At 42.5% G+C, this 13,208-nt stretch overlaps 1 protein-coding gene across 1 annotated transcript; it reads left to right on the top strand.

The window, feature by feature from the left end:
* Window positions 1-5,599: 5,599 nt before the first annotated feature.
* LOC139021299 (cyclin-dependent kinase 4 inhibitor B) lies at window positions 5,600-9,590 on the top strand. Its single transcript, XM_070431770.1, has 2 exons — window positions 5,600-6,068; window positions 8,381-9,590. Exons 1-2 carry the CDS (start codon window positions 5,913-5,915, stop codon window positions 8,639-8,641), a joined length of 417 nt encoding a protein of 138 aa, XP_070287871.1. The 5' UTR covers window positions 5,600-5,912; the 3' UTR covers window positions 8,642-9,590.
* Window positions 9,591-13,208: the final 3,618 nt, after the last annotated feature.

Here is a 13,208-nt window from a genome sequence, read left to right as displayed (position 1 = left end):
GTTGTAGGACTTCCATTCAACTAGATTTCAGCTGATTCTGAATGTTGTTGTTCTGTCAGTTAGTTGTAATTTGGTGGTGGTTGTGGGAGGATTGGAGTACCATGTTTATCTACACTGCCACCTTCACCAGGAAGTCCTTGCTGGATTTTTTCTTCATCTAATTAGTCTGAGTTTGAATGTGAATTGTATTTATGTCTTAGGAACTGTTCCTTATATATATGTAATCAAATACAATGTTGAGCCTATAATTTTTAAAATAAAAAAGTATTAACAATGTAAAAAATATGCAACAATGTCTTCAGAATGATTAAAGAGACTAAAGAGGTAGTATCAACACATATTATCAAAAGTTTTTTGCTAGAAAAGTTTTGGCACTAATTCCTAGGATTAAATACTACAGTCTATCCTATTTTTTTCTGAAAAATAATCTTTATGCTAAAATTTGTGCCAGAAGATTTCATTTTTACATCTATTAGTATAAATTAATCTGAGGAATATGCACTCCTTTCTGAGTGGGATCCAACCATGTTCAAGTTATGTCACTACTTCTCTTGGTCACTCAACTGACTCTATTCACACTTTTACAATGAGTTCATATATAGTTTCACCAACTAGAATATAAACATTATCACTAGGGATCTGCATTACTTATACTACTGTAACTGATTCTACTCATTCCCTTCAATTTACATCTGAAATTTGATACTAATTTACTTTCTATCTCTTCTCACTTATAAATTATCCACCCTATTAAAAGGCATAGTTGTGACAATTCTAAGTTTCAGCTGTCCACTATGTTCCCATCCATTCCATCTCTTAAATGTGTTCAAAGTGTTAACCTGTAGAATTTCATCCTAGAGACAGCTGGGTTTCAGGGAGAGGAAAAATGTTTCATTATCTTACTCTATTGCCCAAGACAAATGTGCTATTGTATTGCATGTAAAATGTCATCTTTGAAGTATATTAAGGATATGCTGCGAGGTAAGCCATCTGGAAAATACAGTATAGAATGGGAAATAATTATAAGTTAGTTTATTGCACTTTTTTTCCAGTTAAGCCTACCATGATAGCTGCTAAAACAATATAATGAAAAGGGTAGATGCTCTGAAACCACACAGGTTAAATGCTACCTCCAACTATTATTAGCTAGTATGCAAGTTATTTAGCTTCTCTGATACTTTTGTCTTGTCTGTAAAATTGAGATACTACTGCATGTTGCATAGGGGTTTATGAGGATTAAATAAAACAATATTTGTAAAGCACTTGGAACAGAGTAGACAGTAAGTATAACGTCTCCTCTCTTCTTTTAAATATAGAGGATATTTAATATTCTTTACATATAGAATATTAGGTAATCCAATATTTGGACACCATGTTGAATGAGCACGCTGGTTGAGCTTCCATGTGATTCTCTCTTAATTTCAGGGGAGAAAGGGCTTTGGAAAATCAAGTTTTAAGTTTCCTCAGGAATCCTCAGGCTGGAGTGTATTAGGACCACCCAGACAATCTTAGTAGGAAAGCGCTGTCCGTGGTGCTAGTAATCGCGCATACCCCTGGCAAAACTTCGCCTTGCCCAGAGTTCTTTGCAAGTGAACTTGCTTAGCGAAGCTCACATATCTGTCTCATGGTAGAGTCTCAGTCATTCTACCCACTGCCTTTTCACCTGTCTTGCCAATCCTTATCTATGTCCCCTTCAACCAAACAAAAACAACAACAAAAGTGTCTTCCATCTCCTTATCACCCCAAAATAGTTTTTATTTTTCTGACACTGACAATGCCTACCACTTAAGAAAGTGGATCAAAAATTGGCTCAAGTGCCCTAACCCCGTGGTCAGCAAACTGCGGCTCGTGAGCCACATGCAGTTCTTTGGCCCCTTGAGTGTGGCTCTTCCTATGCCTTAGGAGTACCCTAATTAAGTTAATAACAATGTACCTACCTATATAGTTTAAGTTTAAAAAATTTGGCTCTCAAAAGAAATTTCGATTGTTGTACCATTGATATTTGGCTCTGTTGACTAATGAGTTTGCCAACCACTGCGCCTAACCGGTTTGGCTCAGTGGATAGAGCGTCGGCCTACGGACTCACGGGTCCCAGGTTCGATTCCAGTCAAGGGCATGTACCTTGGTTGCAGGTTCAATCCCCAGCTCTGGTCAGGGCCCATGCAGGAGGCAACCAATTGGTGTGTCTCCCTCACTCAATATTTCTCTCTCTCCCCCCACCACCTTCCTCCCTATCTTCCACTCTCTCTAAAAATCAATTGAGGTATGCCAGTTGGTTCCATACCTCAATGTGGGGTTGGGGGACAAGAAGAGATAAACCAAAGAACATATATTTATATGCATAGTCCATGGACACAGGCAATAGGTTGGAGGAAGGAGGTGCTAGGAGGAGTGGGGGGGGGGGGGGAGAGGAGATGGAAGATACCTGTAATACTATCTACAATAAAAATATGTATTAAAAAATGATGAGGGAAAAAACAATAGAAAAAATATCATCAGGTGAGGATGAAAAAACAAGAAAAAAATTGGCTCAGGCTATCTTTTCCTAACCTTTTTGTTAAGTTTCAAAGAAATCCAAGTTGAGAAGACAGGAAACAGTTTCCAATGCATTATTTAAAAAAACTCTCTTCAGCTGCACCTCGACCTTGAGTTAAGTTCCCTTCTTCCTTATTCCCCAAATTCCCTGTAAACACAAGTCTCAGTAAAGTTATCATATTAAATTGAAACTCTATTTATTAGTTCTGAGTGCCATTGGGGAAGTTAATTAAAAGCTAGGACCTAGATCAGTGATGGTGAACCTTTTGAGCTTGGCATGTCAGCATTTTGAAAAACCCTAATTTAACTCTGGTGCCGTGTCACATACAGAAATTTTTTGATGTTTGCAACCATAGTAAAACAAAGACTTATATTTTTGATATTTATTTTATATATTTAAATGCCATTTAACAAAGAAAAATCAACCAAAAAAATGAGTTTCGCGTGTCATAGGTTCGCCATCACTGACCTAGATCTTATTCAACTGTGAATTCCTGGACATGCTGAACTAAGTTTTGTTGAACTAAATTTAATCACTGGATCCATTAGAGGGAAGGTCCCAACAACACGTCTTTATTTTTATTTCATTTAAGATGTCTTAATGTTGACATTATTGCAGGAGTCCCCATTGCCCCCGCCACTGTTTTGCCCACTTCCACCCTCCTCTGCCTCCCCTAACAACACGCCTTTAAAAGGCAACCTGCCACCTGGCCAGTGTGGTTCAGTAGTTGAGCACTGACCTATGAACCAGGAGATCACAGGTTCAATTCCCAGGCAGGGCAAATGCTGGGGTTGCAGGCTTGATTTCCAGTAATGAGGCATGCAGGAGACAGCCAATCAATGATTCTCATCATTGATATTTCTATCTCCCTTCCTCCCTGAAATCAATAAAAAAAATGTATTTTAAAAATAAAATAAATAAATAAATAACAACCTGCCTTGCAACATTTGGCTGTGCACTAAATTTTAGAGTAACCAGGCTGTTCTGATAAAGATATTCTGGACTGAATTCATTTGCCACCACATCCACCTATATCAGTCTAGTGACTCAGCCCCTGAGAGTGACTAGTAAAGAACTAATGTCATTCCTTTCAAAGACTCTGCTTCCCACTGTCCATTTTCCCTCCTTTTCCTCCAATTCTACCAACATACCTGTAATTCCCAATACACTACATAGATACTGGCCCCAAAGTCTAAGCAAAACAACTCACTGGGTTGTTTCACCCAAAGGTAGACTTCTATTGCTCTGGCCAGATGAAGGAATAGAGCCGTCATCAACAAACAAAAGGACAATTTCTTTTTCCAGATAAGAGTAGAGGCTCAAATAAGATTACAAGGCAGAGGAACCAAAAAATCTGAAACCTAAAAAATGTGGGTAGGGTGAGAGAGAAATAATTGTTAATACTGCCTCTTTCTCTTCTCCATCCGGGTGAACTTCCACTCTCTTGAAAATCAGTATCTCTTCAGCCCTCACTACCACTTCCATAGGCCTTCCTTTCTTTAAAGAGCTCTTCCTCATTCTATAGTGGTTTGAGGGGAGGGGAGTCCAAGCTAAGGCATTCCAGAAGAAACATATGGAGTCTCATTTGCAAGCAAGCAAACAATTGCCTTCCCTTTAAGAGTCTTCCTCCTTGGCACTCTGAACCAAAAGTGATGTCGTAAATAAAAACGATTCAGTGTTAGGAGAGACCTACTTTCATGTAGTTTTTCACCAAAGTTTTTAGGCAACAAACACACAACTGGTGGCTCTCTTCCTATTTCAATCAAGCATCAGCTATAATTTTTTAAATCTTTAAAGCAATGCATTAATGCAGTGGTTCTCAACCTTCTGGCCCTTTAAATACAGTTCCTCATGTTGTGACCCAACCATAAAATTATTTTCGTTGCTACTTCATCACTGTAATGTTGCTACTGTGATGAATCGTCATGTAAATATCTGATATGCAGGATGGTCCTAGGCGACCCCTGTGAAAGGGTCGTTCGACTGCCAAAGGGGTCGCGACCCACAGGTTGAGAACCGCTGCATTAATGCAAACTCACCTAGGAAGATTAAGAAGAAAAGCACGTGGCCTTTAAATCTTCAGAAGAGGGTTTAGTGACAGGTTCAACCTGTTTAATGGCAGAGCCAGCACCACACCCGGTTTTATTGTGTTTCATTATCATTGCATAAATTCCCTTTATTACTCACGACAAGTAAAAATGAAATACTTGCTGAGGTGGGTTTTAATAAGTAAGAGTAAAATAAAAAATGAACTGTTCAAATATCATGAAAGTGTGATCTCAGAGCCTTAAAATATACATATTGATATTTTTAGGTGCCTGACATGTTGTCACTCTCAATCTAAAGGTCATTTTTTACAAGGAAGTGTAACCATAACTCAAAGATGAAAATAATAAGTAGCACATTCAAAACAGGATTCCCGGGATTTTTCTCTTACCAGGTATACTGATTTTTTTTTTGACCCATTCAAATAGGAAGACACACCCCAAAAGAAAATTGCTAAGGTTGGTGCAAGATGTGAAGCTAGTGAAGTTCAAGTACTGCCTGGGGATGAATATAACCTGCATGACCGCTGCAGAGCTGTCACTTTCAGACATCTTAAAACCGAGTTATTTTAAATGTCTTTCTGTCATTGATTCTACGGGGAGCGACTAACGTCTCCAGCGTGAAGCCAGCTGAAGGAATAGAAAGACGCTGCTCCGCCTGCTGGAGGGAGGGCCTGAGTACATTGATTCGATGTTTCCAAAACCTTGACCAAGACTTTCCCGGACTCGGGGCGAGTAAGGCCGGGGCCTCCGAGCTCCCGGCGTCTGGCGCATGCGTCCTAGCACCCTCTGGGCTAGCTCCACTCCCCTATCCCCGCCCCTACTTCGTCAACTCCCCCATCCCCGCCCCTACCCCGTCCCCTGCAGCTCCGCTGGCCCCGCCTTGCGGCCCGCGAGCTGCATAGCCGAGCTGGCATGCGGGCTGAGGGCGGAGCCAAAGGGGGTGGGGAGAGCCGACGCACCGCCCAGCTGGACCAAACCCCTCCGCTCCCAGCCGGCTAAACACTCGGCGAGAAACTGCAGTGCGCCTGGGATCCGGGACGCTCGCTCCTGCCCTCCCAGCCGGAGCCCTCGCACCAGGCGCCTTTCCTGGGAGCGAGCTGGGCGCGTCCGCTCATTCGCGATCGCCCGGAAAAGGCCGACTTAACGACAGGCCGTTTGGCCTCTGCACGAGCCGCCAAGTCACCAAAGGGCGGCGACAGGGGACTGGAGCCAGCGGGGCTCTCCCGAGGAGCAGAGAGGGCTCCGGGGCGACGCGGGGACGGAGCGAGGAGTGTCGTGAAGCTCGGGGCTAGCGGCGGATCATCACGATTTTGTCTGGCGTCAGCGAAATGTGGGAAGAAGACAAGGTCAAGCTCGGAGGCAGCGGCAGCGATGCGGGTCTGGCCAGCGCCGCGGCGCGGGGGCAAGTGGAGACCGTGCGGCAGCTCCTGCAGGCCGGCGCGGATCCCAACGGAGTCAACGGCTTCGGGAGGCGCCCGATCCAGGTACCTGGGGCCCAGGGGCCTCGTCGGCAGGGGGCGCGCGAACGCTGGGACGCGGCCTCCCTGGGGCGCCTCTGGGACCTGGGTCTCCACTGTTTCTCTCTTGCTAGGGGTGTGGAGCCCAGGTGTAAAGCAGGTGTTCACCCACCAAAAATTCTTTAAAAAAAAAAGAATGAAAAACCCACTGCATCAGTTTGTTCTTTTTAATGATGGAAAAAATATCAGTATATCCTCTCCCGTCTCGGGATCAGAGATAAATTACAACTTACGCATTCTGTATTGAATTTAAAGAATCACACAAAATCATAGTACATGGAGAAAAAAAACCTCACTGTTAAGTTTCAAGCTGCAATATGAAATTCTTTGCAGTCTTTTTCTAAACAAAGGAACAAGACAGGGTTCCTAAACCACAATACTTACTCCTCTTGTTATGTTAGCATTATCTCTTGAGCGTTACGTAAGAAAAAAAAATGATTCTATGGATTTTTACTGCTTAATTGCCATACTGAATGCTTGGATTACAAAAGCATTCCCCGCAGCAACTGTTAGGTAGTTTTTAAATAGAAAAAAGTCTTATCCTGACCGGTTTGGCTCAGTGGATAGAGCGTTGGCCTGCGGACTGAAGGGTCCCAGGTTCGATTCTGGTCAAGGGCATGCATGCATGTACCTTGGTTGCGGGCATATCCCCAGTGGGGGGTGTGCAGGAGGCAGCTGATTGATGTTTCTCTCTTCATCGATGTTTCTGGCTCTCTATCCCTCTTCCTTCCTCTCTGTAAAAAATCAATAAAAATATATTTTTTTTAAAAAGAAAAAGAGTCTTCATACATAATTAGCCTCTTCATTGTTGAAATACATTTATTCAATATTTTATTATTCCCGCTTTAATTAGTACCTTCCAGAACCAAGCTTTTATTAATGAATCTTGCTAATAGTGTAAATTTTAAAGAAGATATATGTTCATCCCTTTAGAATTCATAGAAAGGTGTTACAAGAAATGAGGGATGGTTCAAAGCAGCAAAAATATGGTACAGTAGTTGTTAAAGACTTCAAATTATACTAATAATTGTATAAGTAGGTTTTATAGTTTTAATTCACCATTTTCTGGGATATTAAAAACCACTTTTCCTCCCCCCTCTCTATATGTGAAACAGCCTTTATATCACTAGTAAGAATGATAACCTATCTTGGTTTTTAAGCAAGGAATTGGATGCTTCTAATATTCATGAAACAAAACAAAAAAATTAGTATACTATCTTTCAGTTACATAGTACATTTTAAAACACAAAGTCACAAGAACAAATAATTCCATTTTGGATATTTAGTTGTCAAAAATTGTTTTATTGTTAAAATAAGTAAATGTTTGCATAATGTATATTTATACAAATGGGTGCCTTAGGATTACTACTCCAAACATCCTTTTTCTAAGTTATGCATTGTTCTGATTCAACTACTGGCATCCAAGTTCTTTTCATATAGCAAAACATTTACTATTTAATATTATAAAATCCTGTACAATGTAAATATAGTATTAATATTACATGTTACATTAAGTCTACCACCCTCTACACTTTGGGCCTTCTCTATAACATTAAGTTAAATATTTAAAATGGTGAATCATTTATTAACAACAAATAATTGGTTTTCATTATCCGATAAAACAATGTGTGTCTCTCTCTACTTTTTCCCCTATAGCTCCAATTTTGGTTCAAATTGTAGGACTATATTACATTTATAAGCACAGACATATGTGATTGAAAAGCAAAGGCCTTCCACGGGGGTTTTACTGTGAGAACTAAACAAAGTAAGCCTTATTTTAAATGTAGGTGTTTCTCATTTTCTCCCCTAAAGCATTACTCTAACTTCCAAGATATAGCATCAGCTGACTGCCTAATAAAGATTTTTAGACACGGATTATGTCTGGGGAGAGAGGGCAGAGCAAGAGAAATAATTTCAGATTTTAAAAACCTTTAAACTTGAGTCCACCTATTAGTCATTTAACAAAATGGATTCCCATGTTCAAATGGAAGTCAGCTTTTTCTTTTTTTCTCACAATGAAGACAAGCACATTATCACCCACTCTTTGTTGCATATTTGGAAAATAACCTGAACCTCAGTAAAGAGTATACCTGGAGCGGGTAGGGGGACTGGGAGAGGGGAAATATTGCATCAGCAAATGAGTTTAATCAGATTCCTGGGGCTTGTGAAGCACCTCTGCATTAAGCAGATACTTCATTTTTTGATATGGTTCTACCTGTCCCTGCCCAGGCCTGCATCTCGCTTTCCCCTCGCCCTGACCATTCTGCTCTCGCCCGCAGGTCATGATGATGGGCAGCACCCGCGTGGCAGAGCAGCTGCTGATCCACGGCGCGGACCCCAACTGCGCGGACCCCGCCACCCTCACGCGGCCCGTGCACGACGCCGCCCGGGAGGGCTTCCTGGACACGCTGGTGGCGCTGCACCGAGCCGGGGCGCGGCTGGATGTGCGCGATGCCTGGGGCCGCCTGCCCGTGGACCTGGCTGAGGAGCGGGGCCACCGGGACATCGTCGGGTACCTGCGCGCCACCGCGGGAGACTGATGGCGGGCGCACCCAGCTGCCCACAACGACTTTGCTTTTCTCCCCAGCTCCCCATCCCCAACTTAGTTCGACCAAGGCTGCAAAGCAGAGCGGCTTTCGGAAAGCCTTCCTGGCGACTGGATTCCTCAAGGGAAGGAGGGGCAGGCCAGAAATAAGTCCTTTTACTTTTTTCTTTTCTGGATCCCACCCTGGATCCTCACCTGTAGCCAAAGGCAGAGAGGTGGGGCCAGAGGTGTTCAGCGAGATTTGGGGGCGGAATGTTTCGTTCCCAGCTGCCGTTTACGGGCGGGAAAGTGGTGTAAGACGAAGTCCATGGAGGGCCCTGGAGATGCGGGGCAGGGTCGGAGGCAGCGGGATTGGCCTCCGATGGGAGGTCGGTGAGATGGTCACTGCACTGACCTTGATGGAGCCCCTCGTAAGTCCTCACTTGGGGCTTTAGGCGCTGGGGGCTCACGGGAAAACCCGAAGACCGAGGACCAGAGGAGGACGGTGACGGCTGCTGTGGGTGTCAGGAGGCTGTCACAGCAAGTCACCTGCAAAACCGTATTCACTGCAAGTCCTGGAGGCAGCTCCACCGGATAGCGACTGGAGGAGAAGATGGGAACCACCTTGAATTCGCCTTTATATCCTAAAATCCCTGGGTCAAGGTGGTGCAAGACAGCCCTCAGGACGGGGCGGCACTTGCTGTTTGTTATTCAGTCCGGGAGAGCTTCCTGCGCGTTCCAGACGTCCACCATCAGCGAGCAAAATGCTGCAGGAGGGAGGGGGGTTGGCGGGGTAGAAGTAGAAGACAAAACTGTACGGTGAACTAATGGTTTGCTTCATATATAAACCCCCGGCAAGAAAGAGCAGATCGAGGAAAGAGAAATTAAGACTTGATTGGAAAATGGAAGACTTGGGTTCCATTACCGGTTCTTTAATTAAATACATGACTTACTAAATAATGTAACTTTGATTAACCTCAATTTTTTTCATCTATAAAAGGTGGGAGTTGGACTATACTGCTTCTAAGTTCCCTACCATCACTAAAGTTTTATCACTTAGGAGTTTGTTGCACATGTGACTGTGAGGGCTGATATTTATTAGTAATAATTTTGCCATGGTATGAGAAGCAAGGAAAAATATATAGAAGAATGGAAAGGAAAGACATATTTTAAAATTCTGGAGTTCTAGGAGGGAAAAATCTTTATAAGCACCACCTCCACCATTTAGTTGGAAAATAACAGACACGTTTATGTAAAGTGAGACAGAAAAGATACTTTGCAAAGTAAGTACTTAATTTTAAGGTCTTTCTCCTCTCCCCTTACCCTGATTTTTCTTGATGCTTTTTACATTTCTCTCATGCCACTCACAGCCACTAAAAGAATTAGTTTCTTTTTTAAAATACGTTTTTATTGATTTCAAAGAGGGAGACGGGGGGGGGGGGGGGGATAGAAACATCGATGATGAGAGATAATCATAGATTAGCTGCCTCCAGTACCCCTCCCAACCCCCACCAGGGATCCAGCATACAACCTGGACATGTGCCCTGACTGGGAATCAAACCATGACCTCCTGGTTCATGGGTTGATGCTCAACCATTGATTCACATTGGCCAGGGAAGAATTAGTTTCTTAAAGTGAGATAAGCAAGTGGACCAAATAGACTTGTAAAATAAAGCTGAGGTAGGTATTTACAAGCTAATATAAATGCTTTTAAAAAGTGGGTCTTTAAGTGAGTGTATTACAACAAGGGATTCTGATCTAAATTGGGTTGGTGTGGGAGTTAGAACCAAAAGAAAAAGTTGGGATATTAGAAAGAACAGAAAGTACAAAGACAAGAAAATGCTAAAATATTAGATGAAGTCATTAAACAGTGGTTCTCAACCTTCCTAATGCCGCAACCCTTTAATACAGTTCCTCATGTTGTGGTGACCCCCAACCATAAAATTATTTTCATTACCCAACCATAAAATTACTTTCGTTGCTACTTAATAACTGTAATGGTGCTACTGTTATGAACCGTAAAGTAAATATCTGATATGCAGGATGTATTTAGGCAACCCCTGTGAAAGAGTGGTTCAACCCCCAAAGGGGTGGCGTCCCACAGGTTGAGAACCACTGCAGAAGATGAGTAACTCTCTTGTTACCTACTTCTGGTTTGTTTCCATTGGGTTCCTTGAAACTTTAGGTCCTTACATTTTGCCTGGGTGATAGTAGGAAGAGCTGATTGGGGAAGAGCTCTGTGTCATCTAATTTGTACACATCAGCCATTTCAGGAGGGAGAAAATGAGGTGAAAAGACAGCAACAAAAGGAATAGAAGGAAGAAGAGCATGGTAGTATTTTATGAAAGATGGGTCAATAGTTCAACAGAATGAATCAAACCAAACCAAACAAACTATATATGGTCCGCATACTAATGAAATTTGTGAAATATTTCCAGTCCTAAAATAATGAAAATCTCATTCCCTACTCTCTTGATTGTCTATAAAACTTTTCTCAAATTCAGCTATTAGAAATGGGGTGACTCCTTTCTTGCCTCTTGAATCCCCCACTCAGAAGACTTTAATATTATTCCTTGCATAAGGAAAAAATACTTTATAGAAATGGTAATTTTTATACATCATCCCTTTATTAACTATGTACGAAGGAAAATTTGCTTTGAAGCCAGTGCTAATAAGATATCATTGGCATGGATTACATATTAAGCACAGGGATAGAAATCAACATGTACACCAAAACTGAGCACCCAACTCTGCTTTAGTAATTTGAAGTTTGAAATAAATATAAACCAAAGATTTTGCTGGTACAAAAAAATAACTATGAGAGATGTACGAAGATGATATGCTATCTCACAGCCATCTATATTATGCTGAAAGTTTACAAAGGAACCTCAAACACTTACTAATCCCATTCCCCTAGTTTAGACACCTCTCCCTCCCCCTCACTTTCTTCTGCACCAGATACTAGTGCTGGACTGTGAGCGACAGAGTGGGACTCAGGACTAGTAATGAGTGTAGGCTGTTTGGATGGCTTCCAATAGTCCCAAACCAAATATGTAAGGGTTAGCCATTATGCTTCAGGTTTCATTCATCTCTTAGTGAAATATTTGCATTTTGTTTATCAGATGAAGCTATAATTTCAGTAGGTTATTACATATTTTATAATGTCTATAAGACATAACATCCTATATAATAAAAGCCTAATATGCTAAGTGTCCAGTCGACCAGTCTGCTGTTCAACCAATCAAAGCATAATATGCTAATGATATGCTAAGGCTCCTCAACCGCTCGCTATGATGTGCAATGACCACCAGGGGGCAGACAGTCGACTGGTTGACCAGTCGCTATGATGTACACAGACCACCAGGGGGCAAACACTCTGACCAGTAGATGAGCTTGCTGCTGGGGTCTGGCTGATTGGGACTGAGTGAGATGGGCTGGACATGCCCTGGAGCCCTCCACAGTTCCTCCCCAGCTGGCCAACCTCCCACGTCTCTCCCTGGCCCCGATCGTGCACTGGTGAGGTCCCTTGGCCTGGCCTATGCCCTCTTGCAATCCAGGACCCCTCAAGGGATGTCAGAGAGCCGGTTTTGGCCCAATCCTGCAGGCCAGGCTGAGGGACCCCACTGGTGCACAAATTCATCCACTGGGCCTCTAGTCTAAACATAAAACAGTAAGCAATGTACTGTATTTTTCCATGTATAAGACACTAATTTTTTCTAAAATCATTAGATTGAAAATCATGGGGTGTCTTATACACAGAAGTCAGCCGAGGATGGAGCCAGGTGGGTGTGGGTGCATAGCTGCCTATACCTTGTCAAACAGGCTTCCCCTAATCATGAACCTTATTGTTACTGACATCAGCTGATGCTGTAATTGGAGGTGGAGGTAGAGCAGGGGTCCTCAAACTACGGCCCGCAGGCCACATGCAAATACAAATATTGTATTTGTTCCCGTTTTGTTTTGTTTTTTTACTTCAAAATAAGATATGTGCAGTGTGCATAGGCATTTGTTCATAGTTTTTTTTTAAACTATAGTCCGGCCCTCCAATGGTCTGAGGGACAGTGAACTGGCCCCCTGTTTAAAAAGTTTGAGGACCCCTGAGGTAGAAAGTGCTTAGATGCAACAGGGACCAGAGTGTTCTGAGCCCATAAAGATGTCAAAAAATAAAAGGATAATTACTGGTAGGTGATTGTCTTACTCTGCAAAATTCAAACTGAATGTAATCAGCTATGCAAAAGAGCATGGAAACAGAGCTGCAGAGAGAGAATTTGGACCTCCTCCCACTGAGTGTATGATCAGACAGTGGAGAAAACAGGAAGAACAACTCCTTAAGATGCCAAAAAAAGAAGGCCTTAAGAGGAAAACCAGAAAAATGTTTAAAATATTGATTTCTTTTTTGGGTTGGAAAAGTGGGGGGGAGGGGGAGGCCCTTATACATGGGGCATCTTATACCCAGAAAAATACGGTACAGTATTCTGTTGACAAACCCACAGAAAGCTCAACAGATACTGACAACACATGGAGTTGTCTTCCGAAGCTAAGTGTTGGAAATACCTAATGGCTCCTCATTCCACCTGTGAATT

The sequence above is a fragment of the Myotis yumanensis genome, unplaced genomic scaffold (assembly GCF_028538775.1).
Source record: "Myotis yumanensis isolate MYYU_CA2020_CCGP unplaced genomic scaffold, mMyoYum1.0.hap1 SCAF_12, whole genome shotgun sequence".
NCBI classification, from domain to species: domain Eukaryota; kingdom Metazoa; phylum Chordata; class Mammalia; order Chiroptera; family Vespertilionidae; genus Myotis; species Myotis yumanensis.
Note: the sequence above shows the minus strand (reverse complement) of the source record. Positions and strands in the feature narration are given on the sequence as shown.